The sequence below is a fragment of the Brienomyrus brachyistius genome, chromosome 1 (genome assembly GCF_023856365.1).
Source record: "Brienomyrus brachyistius isolate T26 chromosome 1, BBRACH_0.4, whole genome shotgun sequence".
NCBI lineage: Eukaryota > Metazoa > Chordata > Actinopteri > Osteoglossiformes > Mormyridae > Brienomyrus > Brienomyrus brachyistius.
Window position 1 is genome coordinate 44053465 of NC_064533.1, and position 22377 is coordinate 44075841.

General features: G+C 49.3%; 1 protein-coding gene across 1 annotated transcript; it reads right to left on the reverse strand.

Moving 5' to 3' along the window:
- Positions 1 to 4570: 4570 nt before the first annotated feature.
- LOC125706116 (norrin-like) lies at positions 4571 to 19004 on the reverse strand. The gene is made up of 3 exons (XM_048972659.1): positions 18842 to 19004; positions 14196 to 14578; positions 4571 to 5974 (listed from the first exon to the last, which is right to left on the reverse strand). The coding sequence occupies exons 2-3, from the start codon at positions 14526 to 14528 to the stop codon at positions 5750 to 5752; spliced, it is 558 nt and encodes a 185-aa protein (XP_048828616.1). The 5' UTR covers positions 14529 to 14578; positions 18842 to 19004; the 3' UTR covers positions 4571 to 5749.
- Positions 19005 to 22377: the final 3373 nt, after the last annotated feature.

Genomic DNA, 22377 nt, shown 5'->3' on the forward strand with positions numbered 1-22377 from the left:
GGTTCTCGGTGGGATATGCTCTTGTGTGCTGGTCACTGGCTCCATCAGTCACTATCACTGCATAAGCCCAGCTGGGGTCATGGGGTGGTGAAGGAGAGACCAGAGCCTATCCTGGGAACAGTGGGTGCAGGCAGGAACCAGCGCACTGCACATACACACAACTTAGATTCACCAACCAAGCTGCACATTTTTGGACTGTGGGAGGAAACCGGAGCCCCTGGCAGAAACCCACACAAACACAGGGAGAGCATGCAAACCCACACAGAAAGGACAGGGGACTAAACCCAGGACCTTCCTGCTGTGAGGCAGCAGCGCTAACCACTGCACCACTGCGCCACCCCCAATAAGCACAGGCAACCCAAAGGACCCTGAAGAATTACTAACAGTAAAATGTGGTGATTAATACCTGCGGGGTACCATCCTGGATCATGGCGGGTTTTCAATTCAGTTCAATGCAATTTTATTTATATAGCGCTTTTAACAACAGTCATTGTCACAAAGCACTTTTCTCGAAGTCCGATGTTTAAGTGTTTGACAGAACTTTATTATTCGATGAGCTCAAAGCAATCATGCGTCTCGTGTTCTGCTCTCTGAGCAACAAATGCATACATCCTTTATGGCCTAAAATGCGACAGTCATCTGACAAATGAAGGACAAGTCGGATATCAGGACATTCCAGTTACTTCTGCTTTTCAAGGTCCAGGCAGTTCAAAGAAAGTTTGGCCATCTGGAGATGCCAGTTTCTTCTACTTTTTCAAGGTCCACCTATCAGCTTAGAACAAGTCTATCTATTTGGGACTTTTCCTTTTGCTATGTTATTCTGGGACTCGTTGTTCTCTTTTTCTACATTTTATATTATCCAATACCATGCATTCATTTTATAATATCTTCTGCAACAGCTTACTTCTCAGGTCATGCCTTTGCTTTGACCTGGGCCTCTTGCTGAACAAGCAATATATGGCAAACATGTTAGTTCCTCTATAGAAAATAGAATTTTTTTACTTAAGCAGATTTGCATTATTGTTTGATACATTCAATTAATGACAAGTAAATTACATTGTTTCAACCACTATGTGTAAATCAACAACACATTATAAACTCAATTGTTAATTACTGATTAGGTAATGCATTTTGCATAATCATCTATATTCCATTATTGATTACTGATTAGCATAATCAAGAATTTTCTATCACACACTTTACATTTAACTGGCCAGAACCCCACCAAGCAAGCCTGAGTCGACAGTGGCAAGGAAAAACTCCTTCTAGCAGGAAGAAACCTTGAGAGAAACCTGGACCCGGAAGGGGACCCCATCCTCCTCTGGGCGACCGGGGAGCATGAAACTGCATTTATACTGAGATTCATTAGAGTTCATATAGTTAGAAAGTCTCTGTTTGTTTCATGTTGTTATCTCCAGGAGTCCAGGTGCGGGTTCACACGGAGTAGAGTCGGTTTCTAAATACTAAGCCAGGTTTTTAAATACTAAGCAAGGTTCCTAAATAGTAAGGCAGGTTTCTAAAAATGAAGTCTAGAAAAATCTGAATAACAAGATGGTTTGATTTGTTCATCTATCCTAAGTTGAGGTCTAAAAGCAAGGAGGCTTTTTAATTCTCGGACTGGGGCTCAGGATTCTGATCATGGATCAGATAGGAGTTTGCTGGTTTTAGAATGCTTACATACCCAACTTTGCCTTGTGACCCTTTCAGAACCTGCTGCATCCAAATTTGGGTCATGATGGGGGAATGTCCCCCCCCCATTATTTAATTTGATTTAATTCATCCCCCACTTAACAGTCCATTGTGTTTATGTTATTAAGTGCCCCCGTAATCTCCAACTCTCTCCTACTCCATTGTTCAGCTCCCCTATTTTTTCTTTCAGTCCCCCTGGAGAATATTTTTCCTAAAATAATTTACTAATTTGTCCCTTTTTTAGGCCTTTACATTCCATACATCCTGCTGGGTAAATTGTACTGTGGGGGGACCCTCCCTCTCTCAAATTTAATTGTGGGGGATGACTCACCACTCAGAAAATTTTACAGTGGGTTTCCCAGGGTGCCTGGCAGGAGCGTCATTCCGTGTTTTGTCACCTAAAGCCACAGGCCACTGCCAAGGGCGCCAGTTTCTGAGGGGGTGCCAACTTGCCAGCCAGTATCATTTTGCCTTGGTCAGAGGGCATTGGTGGTGATGCTCGCCTAGGCCGCCATCAACTAGGACCAGTACCGCCTAAGCCTAAGGAACGGGTCCTGGCACATCCCCCAATTCTACGTTACACGCTTAAAACTCCCGTTGCTTGAAATTTGATTTGCGAGCCTAGATTGCCCTCTGGTGGACGTCAATGTAAAAAACACTGCTGCTGAAATAATAATGATGTAATGGGAATGTTAAAATAGGTGAACCAACTAACAACGGAATCTGCAGACTGTGGTGAAATTGAAGCGCTTAATTACAGGAAAGTGATAAACGGAGAAATATGCAAAATTATAAGAAAGACTACCTGGAAGATGCCTCGTGCCCATTGCTTCCGGGATAGGCTTCGGACCCACCGCGAGCCAGTCGGATAAGCGGTTTGGAAAATGGATGGATGGATGGACTACCTGGAAGATACCGTGAGGTAGCTTAAATTGAGAAGAATCAATCACGTTATAATTAGCCCACCCTACGCATTTTGACAGTCTTACCTGTTATTTTATATTTTTATTGACACGCTAGTTGGACGATAAAGTGTACTACAGTACTATTGCTACGTTTGTCCTTGAAAGTCTTTTCTGTGTCTTCCGTGGCACTTTAAAATGATCATTTTGGGCTTTGAAAAAAAAATAAAAATAATTTACAACAGTCTTGAAAGGAACCCGCGTTTTTCTACTAAAAAAGGGCAAATTGATACTGTTCGGACATTGGGGGCGCTGTTGGAACATGCTTCCGTTGCGTTGGCCCGGAGTAGCACGCAAATCATAAATGTGACGTAACAGCGGGTTAGGGCCAATCGCAGGCAGCACAGGGCATTAATTAGCCTAACTGCGTGTATTAGGATGGTGGCAGGAAACCTGCATGACACGGGGGGGTGGCATACGAAGTCCACCTAGACCCCTGCTTTGTTCCAATTAAAATAAAAAGATAAGCATATCTTTAAAGGTGTATTTGGGACTGTTCAAAGAAGAGCATAAGCAGAAGGTCTATTGAGTGAGCACTGTATTTAGTACACTGCTGACACAGTGGCCTCACTCCTGCCAGACCTCTGCTTCAAGCTCGCCTTCTGCTGAGTGTATGTGGCCTTAGCATGTTCCGCCGGGCTGCGTGGGTTTGCCCCCCCCCGCAGTCCAAAGACACGAGGCAAACTTGTGTCTCGAAATATTGCGTGCGTTAAAAAGTGTGTATGTGTGTGTAGGAGCATGCCTAGAAAATCTGGGCCCCGCAGAATGTCACCTAGCCCCCCCCAAGTGAAACTGTTTGAAGGTCCTGTGACGTGCTGGGCCCTTTCAATCTGCCAGGGTATCCATGCCCTTCTGATGCCCTCGTCTATATGTTCCGCAATGGACTGGCATCTCGTCCAGGGTGTACCCAGCCCCGTGCCCTGTGACGGACTGGCATCTCGTCCAGGGTGAACCCAGCCCCGTGCCCTGTGACGGACTGGCGTCCCGCCCAGGGTGTACCCAGCCCCGTGCCCTGTGACGGACTGGCTTCCCGCCCAGGGTGTACCCAGCCCCCTGCCCTGTGACGGACTGGCGTCCCGCCCAGGGTGTACCCAGCCCCCTGCCCTGTGACGGACTGGCGTCCCGCCCAGGGTGTACCCAGCCCCCTGCCCTGTGACGGACTGGCGTCCCGCCCAGGGTGTACCCAGCCCCCTGCCCTGTGACGGACTGGCGTCCCGCCCAGGGTGTACCCAGCCCCGTGCCCTGTGACGGACTGGCTTCCCGCCCAGGGTGTACCCAGCCCCCTGCCCTGTGACGGACTGGCGTCCCGCCCAGGGTGTACCCAGCCCCGTGCCCTGTGACGGACTGGCTTCCCGCCCAGGGTGTACCCAGCCCCCTGCCCTGTGACGGACTGGCATCTCGTCCAGGGTGTACCCAGCCCCGTGCCCTGTGACGGACTGGCTTCCCGCCCAGGGTGTACCCAGCCCCCTGCCCTGTGACGGACTGGCATCTCGTCCAGGGTGTACCCAGCCCCGTGCCCTGTGACGGACTGGTGTCCCGTCCAGGGTGTATCCAGCCTCGTGCCCTGTGACGGACTGGCATTCCGCCCAGGGTGTACCCCAGCCTGTTATACTCTTCCTGCAATCCTGTCCAAGATGGACTGATGTAGCACTCGACCTGTATGATGCTTTCAAATTTAGGAAACATTCACCTGCGTTCCCATGTATTAAGTCATTTTAACATATGCTAAATGGTAATGATTACAGTTTAAATGGGGGGGGGGTGTGTGGCTCATTTGTAGACGTGTCTGGAAGCGATTTGGTGTGAAAATGCCACTCAAACAATTGACTGGGAAATTGGACGGACAGTATAGGTGCCAGAAAGATAAACGAACACATAAGAATAGTCAGCTAGAAGCAGATTTTTTTGTAATTAAAAGAGAGTGTTTAATGGAATTATTACACAACCCCACATACTGTACATACCACGTTAGCACATCTTTGGACACATGCTGTGTACTCCGTTCACCCGTGCATTTTAAGTGACAGGCATTATGTTCAATCTGTTGTGCTGTCAGATCAGCTGATGACTAAATTATGCCCCCGACCAAAGCCACATTGTATTAGAGAATGTGAGTACGTTTTAAGTCGACAGCTGACACAATGAGGTGAAATTTTTACTCAACAAAAGAAGTATGTCTGCAGGATCAGTCGCATGCTGAATTTAGATTGAAGTTGCTTTGCACAAACAAGTCAATTTCTGTGCAGGAATTTCACTGCAGTCAGTGAAAGTCGGGAGAAGACTGCAAGGGCATTTGTGTCTGGAGGGTTTTTAACCCCCGTCCCCCCCCTCCCCGCGGAATGACTTTCATTCCTGATTACCTGTAATAAAGTGCATGGATATCCTTTGATGAACAGTAATGCTTGGTGCAGGTAATGCATGCCGCATTGAGGCGGCGGAGCCGCATTAACTGCATGCTACAGGTTATTCCTTTAATAGCTCAATATTTGTTTCAGTCTTTAACTCATTCATGTGAATGCTCAGGTTCTCTCACCAAAACCCTCCTAGTAACAGGGTAATAATATTTGTAAAGTTATTACTTATAACAATTATTGAAATGCTAAGAAAACTAACAATAACGATAAAAATAGCAACAAAAAAAATCATAAGAGTAGTTGTGTGGAATATATGTTTGAGGCTTGGACTGTGTGAAAAACATTCACAGTTGCGTCAACAAACAGCTGCTCAAAAACAAGTGTCAAGACCCTGTACCCACAATGCACCCCGTCCCTGTTCCAACATTTATGAGGCCTTGCACAGCGATTAGGTCACTTCCTGGGTGGAGGGATACGGTGCCACAGCAACGTGATGTATGATGGCAGGGTGTTCTTTGCCAGGCTTTTTTTAATTCCTTCACTTGCACAGATCAAAGCATGGAAACGCATTAAATATTAATGGACTGGCAGAGACGAGTCACAGATGCAGCCCAGTGCTTTTTACGTCTCCGCATTCTTCCGCAGAGTGCCGGAGATGCACGTCGCGTGGTTGTGGCAGCCCGAGCAGAGTAACTCGACCAGGTTTCCTGCCGCCTTTTCCTCCTGGGACAGGAGGTCTGGAGCTCAGCTGCAGTCCTCGCAGCGGCAGGCCAGGATGTAGCGATAGGTGGCAGTAATGCGGGAGCCGCCGGCACAGCGCAGGCGCACGGCCTTCAGTTTGGACGTGTTGGGCCTGCAGCAGGAACAGCTGTTTTTGAAGGGCTGCTTGAGTACAGAGCTGAAGGAAACCAGGGGGTCCGAGCGTGACGTGTGGCTGCAGTGGCCCTCGCAGCGTGCCAGCAGCACCATCTGGGAAGGGGGACATCAGGGAGAAGCTCGTCACCATGGTCAGACCTGACATCAGCTACGAAGAGGCCAGCATTCTATGCCTCACACAGCCAAAAATGTGTTACTTTACTAATTTATTGTTGCTGTGTCCCCACATTACTCATTTCTTCACTTTCAACCTTCACAATGTCACAGCTGTGCCCAGGTCAGGTTTTATGGTATCATGTTGTAATTTTTGGTGTTTTGAGTAGTTATGGACAAAATAACGCTTCATGAACCACTTGCTGTATTTTTTTAACCCCAGTAGATGGTGCTCTCTGTTCAAAAAAGGGCATAAAATATGCCGTAAAGAGACCTAAGAGTCTAATGATGTGGGAAAATAAATAAATTAATTAATGAAGTAGCCTATAAGCAAGAGAAGTATTGTTAGCTGTTATTAAAAACAAAGAAATTCACTTTAACTGCTCAGGGCACAGGTAATTAAATATTATTGTATGCTACTGAACTTGAACTACCATCCATCCATCCATCCATTTTCCAAACCGCTTATCCTATTGGGTCGCGGGGGGTCCGGAGCCTATCCCGGAATCAATGGGCACGAGGCAGGGAACAACCCAGGATGGGGGGCCAGCCCATCGCAGGGCACACTCACACACCATTCACTCACACATGCACACCTATGGGCAATTCAGCAACTCCAATTAGCCCCAGCATGTTTTTGGACTGTGGGGGGAAACCGGAGTACCTGGAGGAAACCCCACGACGACACGGGGAGAACATGCAAACTCCGCACACATGTGACCCAGGCGGAGACTCGAACCCGGGTCCCAGAGGTGTGAGGCAACAGTGCTAACCACTGCACCACCATGCCGCCCCCACTTGAACTACCACTTGAGTTCAATTTAATTTATTCACGCTACTTTTTAATGTTTATCATATATATATATATATATATATATATATTTTTTTTTTTTTTTAATTATTATTTATTTATTTATTTATTTTTTGCAACAATAACTTATATCTAATTTTGTATGGAAAAAAAAACATTAGGGTCCGAGTGTAGGGTGAGGCCATTTACCCAGTGCCCCATAGCAAGGGCAAGTAATCAGGTTCACCGGATCTGTGCCTGTTCATTCATGGGATTCTCCGATGCAAAATTCCATTAAAAAAACATCGCAGCATAACTAAAATATTACCGTAATACCACTGATGCCTACCGTATCTCACTCCAAAAAATCTCACACAATAAAGTTCCTCAATGTAAATTCTGCTGAATACTTACCGGATTGCTACCAATAAAATTTGTCGAACGTGGCGGGGGTGCTGGTGACGAAAAATATATCTAATCATTATTAAAATATTCAGAAAATTATCTCATGTCCCACAGTTTGAGAATCATGAATCCATGCAATGTTCCTGGGGAGTAAAAATATATATAAAATTTGTGTCACCGCAGAATCTGAATCGACTGTGGATATGAGTTGCACACGCGCAAGCAATAAAAACCAAAATGCAAAACCAGCTACAAACTAACTATAACTAATTACAACTATAAGCAAAAAAAAAATGTATGTGTCCGGTCCTTGTGAGGGGTTTTAACATGAGACAGGCCTTAACTTTCTGTAACTGGTAAGAGTGCAGGTTTGGGAGATGGTATAAAGTGCTTTATTACTTGAATAGTTTAGCACGGTTGACTCAGATCCTGTAGTGACAAGGGCTGTGTCCAAATTCAAGGTCTGCATCCCCTTAAGGCTTCATCTGAAGACCAAATATGTCACATTCATTCATTGCACAGAGGTAAAGTAGGTGTGTTCTGTGTGATGATAGGAGCGACGCTTTGTGACTCAAAGGTAAGGGTGGGAACAGCTGGTGATGCAAATAGGAACCTTCTGTTTGACTTCCATAGAGCGCAGCCTGCAAGGGCTACACCTCCATACAGCCCAGCCTACAAGGGCTACACCTCCATAGAGCCCAGCCTACAAGGGCTACACCTCCATAGAGCGCAGCCTGCAAAGGTTGCACCTCCATAGAGCACAGCCTGCAAGGGCTACACTTTCATAAAGCACCTCCTTTGAAGGATGCAGCCCCAGAGTTGGAATACAGCCAGGCTGTGTTCACAGGACAGTGCCTGCAGCCTCCCATTTCACCCTTGGCCACCTCTCGCTGCTGTTTCAATTTTGGGGGTGATTTGCCTCAGGTGTATCAGGTGTAGATTTTCGGGTGTAGATTTTCAGGTGTAGATTTTCAGCCATATAATGTTTTTTACTGAAGTAGTAATAAGATCCGTCAAAGATAACTAGAGTAATAATTTCAAAATCAAGTTATCCCGTTCACAAGGTCAAATGTCTTATCTAAGTCACCCTTCCCTGCACTTTCACTAAGTTGCTTCAGTTTTGGTGTGATTTATCTCAAAAGATGAAAGAGCAAGTCTAGATCTTCACTTATACAATGTACCTGAAAAATTTGTAAAAGATTTGTAAAATACTTTTTGAGTTAGCGTCTTAAAGGGATCAAGTCTGAAACCCTTGTAGCGCTTCTCTCTGCTATCACTTTGTGATGCTGCTTCAGTTTTAGAGCAGTTCATCTCAGAACGTAATCAGTTTCAGTTCTTCACCCATACAATGCCTTTGCGAAGGTTTGTCAGACTAGTCCCCAAAATTATGTGCATTCCACACCCGAGGAATACAATAGGATTAAGGAAGCAATTAATGTAATGATAAAATAAGACTGCAAAATAAGACGATAAAAATAGAACGCAAGGCTGTCTGTAGCTATAAATGAAGATGTACAGTTTAAGTGTGGAATGGTACTGCATACACTGAAGTGGGGTGTTAGCTATTGATAGGTTTATCAAATAAATCTGGCCTTTCCAGTTGTTTCTCTATGTACTTCTGGACGTTTGGCAGTGGCCATGTTTGCCCAGGTTCCTCATAGGTTCCTCACAGGACCCTCACAGCTAGTGACAACTGGGCACATCAGCTCACCTTCCATTTCCCATTATAAATATGAGACTGAAGAACTGAGCTGGGCAGCAGCAGATTTTTTGGATTTTTATCTAGAATATTACTGGTACCTGTCAGTGTGCCCAGTGCCTGTCCCTGTCAGGGTGATCACTGCCTGTCCCTGTCAGTGTGCCCAGTGTCTGTCTCAAACAGGATGCTCAGTGCCTGTCCCTGTCAGGATGCTCAGTGCCTGTCATTGTCAGGATGCTCAGTGCCTGTCCCTGTCAGGATGCTCAGTGTCTGTCTTGGACAGAATGCTTAGTACCTGTCCCTGTCAGGATGCTCAGTGCCTGTCCTTGTCAGTGTGATCACTGCCTGTCCCTGTCAGTGTGCCCAGTGTCTGTCTCAAACAGGTTGCTCAGTGTCTGTCGCTGTTAGGATGCTCAGTGCCTGTCCCTGTCAGGGTGATCACTTCCTGTCCCTGTCAGTGTGCCCAGTGTCTGTCTCAAACAGGTTGCTCAGTGTCTGTCGCTGTTAGGATGCTCAGTGCCTGTCCCTGTCAGGGTGATCACTTCCTGTCCCTGTCAGTGTGCCCAGTGTCTGTCTCAAACAGGATGCTCAGTGTCTGTCACTGTTAGGATGCTCAGTGCCTGTCCCTGTCAGGGTGATCACTTCCTGTCCCTGTCAGGGTGATCACTGCCTGTCCCTGTCAGGATGCTCAGTGCCTGTCCCTGTCAGGGTGATCACTGCCTATCCCGCTCAGTGTGCCCAGTGTCTGTTTTGGTCAGGATGTTCAGTATCTGTCCTGATCAGGGTGTTTATTGGCCAGATATGTTTGAAAGGATGATTCATTAGGTGACTCCAGCTCTGTATGTGTGGACCAATGTCAGCATGGCTCACAACGGGCAGGTGGCAGACAATCCCAGAGTTGAATGGGACAGACTCATTAGTGGCTAATGCCTGTGTATTCAGATGGTTTCTGTAGGAATTTGAAGGTGGGGCGGTCTTTTGAATCTCAGAGTGACACAAGTCCATCCTCATGGGGTTATGCTGACTGGGGAAGTGGTCTCCGTTTCGGCCAATAGCCTGTACATGTGGTCGAAGTCATTAGTCCGTCTTAATGCCAAGTGGGTCAGACTAATATGACAGGAAGGACCACCCGAAGGACCAGCAGCCTAATCTATTTTCCTCTCCAGTGAGAGGAACTGACAACCATCCTGTTGCAATAAAATACACATCAGCTGGATATGGTTAAATAATAGGCTAAATAAAGCTCTCAGCTAAGCCAAACCCACATGTAGACAGCTCTTTATGATGCGTGTGGGACCAGTCTGTCTTGTACATACATGTTATCCTAAAATACTGCTACATGGGCGGCTACACATCAAAATCAAGACTTGATCCTTTTAGATTCTCCTGTGAGGGAGCTGGGACTCTGAGATAGGTGGACTCAGTACCCCTGTGAGGGAGCTGGGACTCTGAGATAGGTGGACTCAGTACCCCCGTGAGGGAACTGGGACTCTGAGATAGGAGGGCTCAGTACCCCTGTGAGGGAACTGGGACTCTGAGATAGGAGGGCTCAGTACCCCTGTGAGGGAGCTGGGACTCTGAGATAGGTGGACTCAGTACCCCCGTGAGGGAACTGGGACTCTGAGATAGGAGGGCTCAGTACCCCTGTGAGGGAGCTGGGACTCTGAGATAGGCGGGCTCAGTACCCCTGTGAGGGAACTGCGACTTTGAGATAGGAGGGCTCAGTACCCCCATGAGGGAACTGGGAGTCTGAGATAGGTGGGCTCAGTACCCCCGTGAGGGAACTGGGACTCTGAGATAGGAGGGCTCAGTACCCCCGTGAAGGAACTGGGACTCTGAGATAGGAGGGCTCAGTACCCCCGTGAGGGAACTGCGACTTTGAGATAAGAGGGCTCAGTACCCCCGTGAGGGAACTGGGACTCTGAGATTGGAGGGCTCAGTACCCCCGTGTGGGAGCTGGGACTCTGAGATAGGAGGGCTCAGTACCCCCGTCAGGGAACTGCGACTTTGAGATAGGAGGGCTCAGTACCCCCGTGAGGGAACTGGGACTCTGAGATAGGAGGGCTCAGTACCCCCGTAAGGGAACTGGGACTCTGATATAGGAGGGCTCAGTACCCCCGTGAGGGAACTGGGACTCTGAGATAGGAGGGCTCAGTACCCCCGTGAGGGAACTGGGACTCTGAGATTGGAGGGCTCAGTACCCCCGTGTGGGAGCTGGGACTCTGAGATAGGAGGGCTCAGTACCCCCGTGAGGGAACTGGGACTCTGAGATTGGAGGGCTCAGTACCCCCGTGAGGGAACTGGGACTCTGAGATAGGAGGGCTTAGTACCCCCGTGAGGGAACTGGGACTCTGAGATAGGAGGGCTCAGTACCCCTGTGAGGGAGCTGGGACTCTGAGATAGGCGGGCTCAGTACCCCTGTGAGGGAACTGCGACTTTGAGATTGGAGGGCTCAGTACCCCCGTGAGGGAGCTGGGACTTTGAGATAGGAGGGCTCAGTACCCCCATGAGGGAACTGGGACTCTGAGATAGGAGGGCTCAGTACCCCCGTGAGGGAACTGGGACTCTGAGATAGGAGGGCTCAGTACCCCCGTGAGGGAACTGGGACTCTGAGATAGGAGGGCTCAGTACCCCCGTGAGGGAGCTGGGACTTTGAGATAGGAGGGCTCAGTACCCCCGTGAGGGAACTGGGACTCTGAGATAGGAGGGCTCAGTACCGCTGTGAGGTAGCTGGGACTTCGAGATAGGAGGGCTCAGTACCCCCGTCAGGGAACTGCGACTTTGAGATAGGAGGGCTCAGTACCCCCGTGAGGGAACTGGGACTCTGAGATAGGAGGGCTCAGTACCCCCGTAAGGGAACTGGGACTCTGATATAGGAGGGCTCAGTACCCCCGTGAGGGAACTGGGACTCTGAGATAGGAGGGCTCAGTACCCCCGTGAGGGAACTGGGACTCTGAGATTGGAGGGCTCAGTACCCCCGTGTGGGAGCTGGGACTCTGAGATAGGAGGGCTCAGTACCCCCGTGAGGGAACTGGGACTCTGAGATTGGAGGGCTCAGTACCCCCGTGAGGGAACTGGGACTCTGAGATAGGAGGGCTCAGTACCCCCATGAGGGAACTGGGACTCTGAGATAGGAGGGCTCAGTACCCCTGTGAGGGAGCTGGGACTCTGAGATAGGCGGGCTCAGTACCCCTGTGAGGGAACTGCGACTTTGAGATTGGAGGGCTCAGTACCCCCGTGAGGGAGCTGGGACTTTGAGATAGGAGGGCTCAGTACCCCCATGAGGGAACTGGGACTCTGAGATAGGAGGGCTCAGTACCCCCGTGAGGGAACTGGGACTCTGAGATAGGAGGGCTCAGTACCCCCGTGAGGGAACTGGGACTCTGAGATAGGAGGGCTCAGTACCCCCGTGAGGGAACTGGGACTTTGAGATAGGAGGGCTCAGTACCCCCGTGAGGGAACTGGGACTCTGAGATAGGAGGGCTCAGTACCGCTGTGAGGTAGCTGGGACTTCGAGATAGGAGGGCTCAGTACCCCCGTGAGGTAGCTGGGACTTCGAGATAGGAGGGCTCAGTACCCCCGTGAGGGAACTGGGACTTTGAGATAGGAGGGCTCAGTACCCCCGTGAGGGAACTGGGACTCTGAGATAGGAGGGCTCAGTACCGCTGTGAGGTAGCTGGGACTTCGAGATAGGAGGGCTCAGTACCGCTGTGAGGGAGCTCATAAAGTTCCATAAAGTAATCTCCAGAAAGCGAGGAATGGCAGAGGAAACCTGGTTGTGGAGACCTGAAATGGAAGACCCGTGGAGAACCACAGCTGAGCAGCAGATGTGGGCTCAGATCATTGTTTATAGGAGTCCGTGCGCAGGTTGGCCTGGCACTCAGCGGTGTCTGTCAACCCCAATAAAGTGAGCACTCTGCATCAGTTTGAAGTACAGCTTCAGATTCTGGGAGTTCGTGACTTAGGTGGGGAGTGTGTTTGGGTCCAAGGTGCCATACCCCATTCCGATCCAATTAAGGGTCAGTCTCCTGACCCGCCATGACTCCTGGCACCAGACAGCTCCTTCTGAGTCAGACAGGCAATTACCAGCAGTTATTATTGGTTGGATTTTAAAATATGGATAGAGAGAAGAGGAATAGCAAGAACAGCAACAGGAACTGAACCTGCAAGCCATTCCACATGGGTTGTGATCTTAAAGGGGAAGTCAGCCATGTGACCTTAAAGGGGAAGTCAGTCATGACCTGACAGTGGGCTGATCCTGCGCTGCACCAAGTTCTTATTTACTCTGTTTGTTGTTCTTCGGTCCCCTTATAAAAACATATGGGGAGCAGCCACATGTGTGTGTATCCAGGGAGGTGGTAATAGAAGAGAGGCAGCCCCTCACTGACTGACAAGGGCCCCCACCCAGCATGTTACATGATGAGTTCCAGCTGGAAGGGCTGGCTGGGCAAATGAGGGACACACAGGCAGGCAGACAGGAAGGCTGTCGCTTTCCTCAGGGCGGGGGGGGGGGGGGGGGTGCACAATGAATTTTGGAGGTTGCATTTAAAAAACACAAGCCCCTCCTAAGCAAATACATATCACTAATAGTTGCAGTTACCCAGCCAACTAAATAAAGAGGGACATAAAAGGAAAAGGTCCCCCATATGGGCACAATCACTTTGGTGATATTTCTGGCCAATGACGAGGGCTGTGCGGGCAGGTTGCACTCTGGGTAATTGGCCACGGTGTCATTCCAGAGAGGAGGACGGTCACTAACAAGAAGGGTCAAGTCCCGGGCCTGAGTGGGTTTTATAGCATCACCTAGATGGTATCCTCAGGGGAGGATGGGGTGTCACTGTGTGTGTGTGTGTGTGTGTGTGAGTGTGTGTGTGTGTGAGTGTGACATGATGAGCAGTGTGGCTGTGGTTAGCGGGTTAGCGGTTAGCCCCAGGGGTATGGTGGCGTCAGAAGGACATTATTAGGCTGAAGGTCAGTCGTACAGAGAATAAAATTGTGAAACACAAAGAGGATATTTATTACAATATTATAACCTCTCACAGGAATCAATTAAATTAGAACAGACATGATATCAGAATCGTTCTTTTGTAATTTAACCTGTGATGAAAACATGCTGTTTGTTTTCTTATAAATAGCCCTGCTGTAGCTGCGAGGAACCAGCTGAAGACGTCATGTTGTCAACAATGTTATAGGCAAGAAGAGTAAATATAGAAATGTTAGTAAGCACAGAAAAAGCAGGAGAAGCTTCTGAGATGCCTGGTCCCTACCTTGGAGTTGCACTTGTAGGTAGGATGGGTGATGGTCTCCACAAAGTGGTGTCTCATGCACCTGTCCGGGGCGCTCTCCCTGAGCCGGCCGCCCTCGCTCTTACCGGCCACACCCTGTATCATGGCCAGCAGGGGGCAGGTGACCAGGAAAAGCAGCACCCTCAGTCTGGCCAGCTGGCTGGAGTTTCTCATTTTGACCCCGAAGTCCCCGCGAGGTCCAAACTGTGGGAAAGCTGTTTGCACGGCAGGCGGGCGGCTGGGCAGGCGGCCCCCCAGCAGACGGCAGTGCGGGTCGCTCCGCTCAGCTTGTCCCGGTGAGCAGGCAGACACCATGACCACCGCTGGTTCGTGTCTCCATGGCTCCCACGAGATCCACGGTCCGTCTGTGATGGGCAGGGGAAGGGAAGCTGGGTCAGACAGGGAGTCGCACAGATGCTGTGGGGTGGGGATCGTGGCCTCGTGGCTCAGCAATCGCTGGGCTAGCGGCAGACCTCCCCTGAGGAATCTCAGCAGCAGATGGGGCCCCGTGCGGCCTTGGAGCCGTGGAGCTGGTGACCGAGCGCGCTGCTGCTGCCAGGCGTCTGAGCTGTCGGCTCCAGCCTGGAAGCGGCGGCCTGTGACGGATGGACTGGGCAGCCAACCGGCCGCCGTCGTATTCTAACAATCCCAGAGCAAAAATGCTATGTTTTCATTACACGCAGGAGAAACCCAATACATTAATAAACAGCACGGGGCAAACGGCTTCCCAGGAATGAATTTTTCATTAAAGCAATGGTCACATAACAAGTCCATTCATGACAGCAAGTGAAATGCTAACCAGAGGATATATATATATACATTATACATATATAAATTCATCTTTTCCCAGCATGCTTTGCCCGACAATGGTATTCATGGTTAGCGTGCCACCCTAATAAGCTTTTCCACTGGCCAGTGTACCTCAGGCACGGCTCTCCGGAAGTAATCTGACCCGGGACCTGCGTCTGGCTCTGTTCCACGCAGAGGAAATTTTCATTTACAAAAATGCATATGGTTTTTTGAACACCCTTCTCTCAGCCACGATCTCTTTAGAGGTCAGAAATGTATGCCGGTCATTTGAAACTTTCCCTTGGCGTCTTCCCTTGCAAGCTAACCTCGAAGCCTTACGCTGGAAGCACTCGCTTGTTCAAATGAATATTCCCTGTGTTTTAACTAGTAAGAAAATGTCTTTCAGGTTGGTCCTCTTGTCTTGCTCTGAAATCTGTTATCAGCTACCAAGAGGAACGTGACCGATGTTCCAGCCGAAGCTAAAGTTGCACATTCAAAGCTTCCAGGGACTGATGACTGATGGGACCCCACAGAGATTCATATAGGAGCTGTAACTACAGATCATCCATGTTTAAAAACAAACATGTGGTGTCTGTATAGCACCTGTTCCCGCTGACAGCGCCTCTGCTGGTGTACAAATTAAAGAGTGTGTGATCATAACCCCCAGGTTCCTGGTTCATCCTGCTGTGTCTCCTCTAGGCAAGTCATCGAACCTGAACCGTTCCAGTAAACATCCAGCTGTACAAGGGGAAAATTGCTTGGGGTAAGAATGTAAGCTAAGACTAATTTTCTATTTATAGAGCCGGGTGCTTCAGAGGAGTCATTCAGGTTAAGCAGTGCGATGAGGTGAATCAGCAGGGTCCCTCCTGGGACTCGAACCATCGCATTCGGCTTACAGGCCTGCACCCCCAATCCCCCAATTTTCCCTGTGCTGCATTCCTCGGCAGGTACCGCAAAGCCACAGCGAGTCCCGGCCTGATATCGCCCCAGAGGTATGGGCGAAGGGGCGGAGTCTGCCTCATCACATGTCACGGGTCTGACAGCCAGCACCCCACCCACCATCAAGGGGGGGGGGGGCCTTGTCAAGCCCACCTTCACACCTGTTTCTCCAGCAGACTTTTATTGGACCCCTATAGAGTTGCCGGAACGCATCTGGGACAGTAACACGTGGCATTTGTGTAAAAGCAAGCCTCCCACATCACCCTCCTGCTCAAGAGCTTTCAGGTTAGGCATTCAGCTCAGCCACTGTGCATGGCAAAATGGTGGGGTGTGTTTGTAGAGCTGGGAGACAGAAGGGCCCCTCACCTTGCAGGAATCCGAGTGTAATCCAAGCCGAGCAAAAGTAAACAGTCTGGTTTTATTTAATTAGGCTTTACTAGCGGGTTATAATTTCAGCCAGAATGTGGCGGGGTTAATCAATTGTGTCCAACTCAGGGATGTTGACATTAAACTGTGGCAGGATTTCAGAGAAGGTGCAAAAGCCAGCCAAAGAGCGAATGACCCAGCTGCAGAAGCCAGCATCTTCCTACCAAACCAAGCTGTAAAAACACCAATGGAAACGCACACTAATAAGTAGACCTTCCATGAAAAACCAACGATCTTCACTTTGTTCTTGTATAGAAATAGAGGTTCATCTTCCACAGAAAAAAAGAGGGGAATTTTATCATTCCGATGACCGATTTGTGCTTCAGTGTGTTGGCCAGCCTATAGCCATCGCTATAGAAACAGGCAGTTCCCCCATCACACTGGGCTGACTGTCCTAGCAGGACAATAAAACTGGAAGGCTGATGCAGGAGGAGAAGAGGCACAGGCCATCTGGAATCAGCATGAGCTCGGACCCATGTCAGGGGCTGCTTGGAAGGGCCAAAAGACTCTGCATGTGTTTATTTTCTCTGCAGGCTGGAGTGTCTGGTCATAGGATGACCCCCAGCCCCCCTCCTCCCAAGTCATAGGGCGAATGATGGTGAATCATGTCAAACCAGGAAGAAGACCGGCCCGGTGTCATTAAGGTGACATTCCACGCTCTGAAGGGGAGCAGGCGCGACCCGTCCCGAGGTTCTGGAGCACAGCCGGCTTCCACGATTCGTCTACCCACTGAGACATGAAAAGCCACAATGTCTGAGCTGGAAATCCCAAAGCAAACAGCGGCTTGTCGGCGTACGCGGTTTGATAAGATGACAGGTTGATTTGCGGAGCGAACCCACCATCAGAAAGGCCGTCTTTGGCGTCAGTAACCCCCCCCCAGTCCCCGGCACCCCCGCCAGGGATTTATCGTTGCGCCTGCCTGCTTTCGCACTCACCTCTTTCGGCAGCTTTTAATAAACCAGAGGGCAGATTCCTACAGAGATGGGTTATGATCCCCACCTCCCCCCACATGCCAGTCCTGGGGGGGGGGGTGTCCGACGCTACGCTCTTCATGGCACGGCTAAGCCTGTCTCTAAATATACCCCATCCAGTAAAAGCTATGAGGATGCAGCATGTGCACCCGCTGACGTTAAGCAAATGTTAGCTTTACCTCTGGGGCAGCCGACATTCAATCTACTGACCCCGGATAGCAACAGTGCCATCTGCAGGTGAGTGATCCATCTGCTCGGTCTGACTGCCAATACCCAGAGGTGCTTAGTGATGCATTGCTGAAAAGCAAAATCCTGAATGACTCTCCTGCTATTTCACCAAAATCAGACTTCTTGTCCTTTTGATTTCTTTTGTGGTCATCATTAAAATGTGGATTGTTGACCGGTGGGAAAAGAACTTTTACAGTTCTCTTTCACAGGTCTCTGTCTCTTTCATGGGTCTTTGCCACAGGTCTCTTTCATTGATCTCTTTCTTTCACAGTTCTCCCCACTTTCACGGGTCTCTCTCGCTGGCGTCTTTCACAGGTCTCTTCTCTTTCACGGGTCTTTGCCACAAGTCTCTTTCACTGATCTCCTTCATGGGTTTCAGTTTCAGGTCTCTCTCACAGGTCTTTCTCTTTCATGGGTCTTTGCCACAAGTCTCTTTCGCTGATCTTTGTTTCTTTAACAGGTATTTCATGGGTCTCTCTTGCTGGCATCTTTCACAGGTCTCTTTCACATGTCTCCTTCTCTTTCACAGTCTCTTTCGTGGGTCTCTGCTACAGGGTCTTTCACAGGTCCCTTTCGCAGGGTTCTTTCTCTTTCATGGGTCTTGTTCTGTTTCCTGGGTGGCCACTATCACTACTTTAAATAGGGGCTCCTCTCTGTGTGATGCTTCACTTGAATCTGGCAGTTTGATCACAGAGCGCCCCCTCTCCCCCCTACTGCCACAGGGTGCCGGCAGCCTGGCTGTCAGCCTGATGAACAGCTCCCCACCGCAACACGCGCCGCACGCGTCACCCATACGCTCTTTTTTCCTACCCCCCCTTCGCTCTGGGCTCCGGTGCTGCACCTCTCTGTCAGGGACGGCTAGTCACACCCAGAAAGACCTGAAAACTGCAGTGTGTCTGTGTGTGGCTCTGAAACTGAATATAAACGGAATGTCGAGTGTTGGGCAATCAAAACCTGATAGGGGATCGTTCTGTTGCCCCTTGGGCGTTTCTCTAACCCACAAATGCTGTTGCCGTCAGGAGCTTGTGAACGTAAACATGTTTTGTATTTATGCTTTACTAAGTGGAGTAAAACACATGCTGCTTCTTGAATGTAACCCTCTGCCTTTCGGCGTCCCTTTCAGAAACACAAAATGAGCTCATCGACACCTGAGGCAGTAGCGACGCCTCCCCGGCCAAAACACCCCGCTCCTCAACCCAGACGCCCGCCAAGCCGCCCCAGGGTCATCTCTCGTCAGCCCAGAGGGAGCATGCTGAGCAGAAAGCCATCACTCACCCCGGCTCAGAGCTTGCAGTCCTGCTGGGAGATGGTGCCGACACTGTGGGTCACCTTTAAATCCAGCGCGCTCCCACGTCGAACAGAGCGCAGTAAATCCGGCCCCAACAGTCACGCTGACGGACTGAGATGGAGTTTCCTCAACAACAATTGCTTTTATGCCCTGCTCCCTCTCTGCCTCCCTCCCTCTCTCTCTCTCTCTCTCTCTCCCCCCCCCATTCTCACACTCACGCTCTGGTCGTGTGAGATTTTGCTGCCCCCCCCCCCATTCTCCCCGATGCTCAGACTCGCTTGCGCTTTCCTGGGGCGATCGCGTGAAAAGCATGCCCCTCCCCTCCTCCTGGAGGAGGTGCATCGCCTCCTCTTCAGACCCTTGCCAGGCAAATGGGGATTCCAGCTGTGGGGCGAGACCGTCTACCTGTGAAGCCCTGTGCATTTTTTTGCAAGGTTTTAAAAGTGTCCCCTGGCTTTATGTGTTTAAAAACAGCTGACCCCGGCTGGCCAGCCTCAGACGCAGGCTGTCACCCCAGTGGGGATGTCACAGCACTGGGACGGTGTTGGGGGGAGGTGGCAGGTCCCCCCCGGCAAGGGCCTCAGGAGCCTTCCAGCTACGTGGATGCTGACAGACCCGTCTGCTAAATGGACAGGCGGCCCACTTCTCCGGGCTCCCGCTTTGTCCAGGAGAGAACGATCGGCAAAGCCTGGATCGGGCCCAAATGTAGATCTGGCAAGTCGATTTATGCATGGAAAACGAAGCGATTATTGATTATTGAAACGTGCACGGTCGATCGGCGAGGACGTCAGGCCTGGCTCACAGATGATACGGCGATACTCCTCTTTATTCCACTCACTTTAATGAGGTCTGTGAAATATGCGGGTGAGTGATCTTTCAAATAAAGTGTGCATTTCATCCATGGGAGAGCAGAGGGCAGAAACTGAGAAGATCTGATTATCTCTGACTTTTCTGTATTCAGATGTCTGATCTCCTAAATCTGGCTACATTTTTTTAACTGGCTCAGAATGCCCCCCTCCCCAGTGCAGCAGTGGTGCCAGGGAGGAGCTTGGGGGTGCTATAGCCACTCCTAACATGACCATAGCACCCCCACAGCACCTTCCTAAATACCTGTAAATCTGTCATTTACCAAATTGTTTATGCCATTTTCTTGTGATGACAGACATTTTCTTGGCAGATAAGTCGGAAAAATAAAAATACCATACAAATGAAGAATAATAATAATGCAGTAATAATATAATACTTACCGTGGTGGTGCCATGTTTTTATGAGCATCACAAAGTGACAGCCAATCGTTAGTACAAACCATTGTGTGTTACAGGAAGTTCTAATATAATGGGGTTTAAGGCAGTCCATTCTTAAGTAGAAGCTCTCCGTAAATCGGACGTCCTTCCCTGCCTGGGAACTACCTTAATCTGGCTCCTCCACAGCACCTGCAACATGAAATCACTGCTGCCGCCACCAGCCACATGTCACGAAAGCTCTGGCTTGACGCACCGCATTACATCTGCAGATCCTTTTCGTTAACCTGTGGATGCTCCAATCGTTAATATAAGCGTAAAATAGCAAGAGGTTCAAAGGTTCAGCATGCAAGGTTACCTTTAAGGTCCAGTCTGCCCCCTCCCTAGGAGCTGTCATTCCTCACCTGTCCCCCCCCCCACCGAAAAAAAAGAGGAGGATATATGTTACGTAATGTTTCTGTATTTGTTTTCCGTTCTTGTTTTCTGTTCTGCTTCTATCTGTGATTTTTGAACACATCGCCAAGAAGACCTACCTCAGTGAGCGAAGTGAGACACACTTTAAACATCTCTCCTCCGCTGTCTCCCCAGAGAGAAGGTAATGAGGATTTGTGATGACAGAATTTATGGTGGTTTAGTCTCAGGTGCTTAAAGCTATGAATCACATTGTAACTTTGATGATCTGGCTGAGCGCGGCATACATAGCGCTTCTCGGCTGCTCGTCCGATCAGCTCGGCCAGATAAAATTCCCAGAAACACTGATTTTTTTACACATTCGCATTTCAGATGATGCCAGAAGCGAGTCACTGCAGACGTCTATGAGTGCCCTTTTCATGCAAATATGCCACCTTCCCTGGTGATTTATAATGTAGTCCAAGGACCCCAACCCCCCCCCCCCCCCTCCCCACCCCCGTGGCCTTCAGAGAACGCGACTTTTCAGTGCCACGGGCGGACGTGAGTCACCATAACTCTTCTGGAGACGCCGGATTCCTGTAGACGGTCCAACATTGTGGATTTCAACTTGATACCTGCACGGTGAGTGTTCTCAGAAGCCTGTGCGTTTAGTTTTTTTGCCAAATAGTTGGACATTTTTTTCCCATTGACTTGCGACTGTTTTTCTGCCAAACACACACACAGACACACACAAACACACAGGCTGGTAATTATATCTTTGCGGGGACTCTTCATTCATTTCTATGCGGAAAACTCTAATCCCAGTAACGACACCCTTAACCCCCACCCAGCCTGAACCTTAACCATAAGAAACCAAACAAAATACGAGACTTCTGACATTTTTAGTTTTTTGATTGCATTCACAGATCTTTGTGGGGACCTGAAAAATGGTCAAAATAACAGGTTTTTATTACATTATGGGGAACATTTGGTTCCCACAATGTAATATAAATATAATACACACACACATACAGGTTTGTAATCATATCTTTGTGGGGACTCTCTATTCATTTCTATGGGGAAAACTCTAATCCCAACATGACGAACTTAACCCCTACCCAGGCCTAAACATAATCCACACACCACACACACATATACACACTCACACATACACACACACACACACACCACACACGCAGATAATGATCCAAGGCTGGTCAGTTTCATCAAGACGCAGAGAGCTTGGAGACTGATGGATTACGTGCAATATATGATCATCATCTATGACATTTCGCCTGAAGTCCAGTTACCCTTAAGAAGGTCTGCGATTCAGGCCAAATTATGTCCGGTGGTCTGCTCCAAAAAGCAGGCCTCCAAGATCACTCCCAGGGGAGCACGGGCCGGTGTACAGAGTCCTACGGTTCTAATTTACAACCCGTGTAGAATAGCGATTCTTTGTTTTACCATCGAAAATAATGTTCTCTTTATATCCTGCCAAAGGGCGATGCCGTATTGATTGCCACACCAGGTCCGGCCGGCTGCGTCCCAGGAAACTCATTTAAAGGGAACAAGTGCTTGAGAGGACAGAGTAGATGGGTCATATATTTGGTGCAATTTTCAGGACTGATTAAAATCTGGGCGAAAACTGAGGAGAAAATGGAGCCGATAATCTTCCCGCTGAAGACAAAAAGAAGGTTCTCTCTCTCGGACAGCCGTGGACGGAGACTCGGGGCAGAGTGAGAGCTTCCCTACATAGTGTGGGGTGTTTTTGCCATCTCTCTGCCTTCTCTGGGATGGCAGGCACATGTGCGGGGGGGTCAGACCAGGCCAGAGAGGCTGACCCTGAAGGTCCATCAGAAAGCTGCTTTTTATTTATCTGACAACAGGACTGT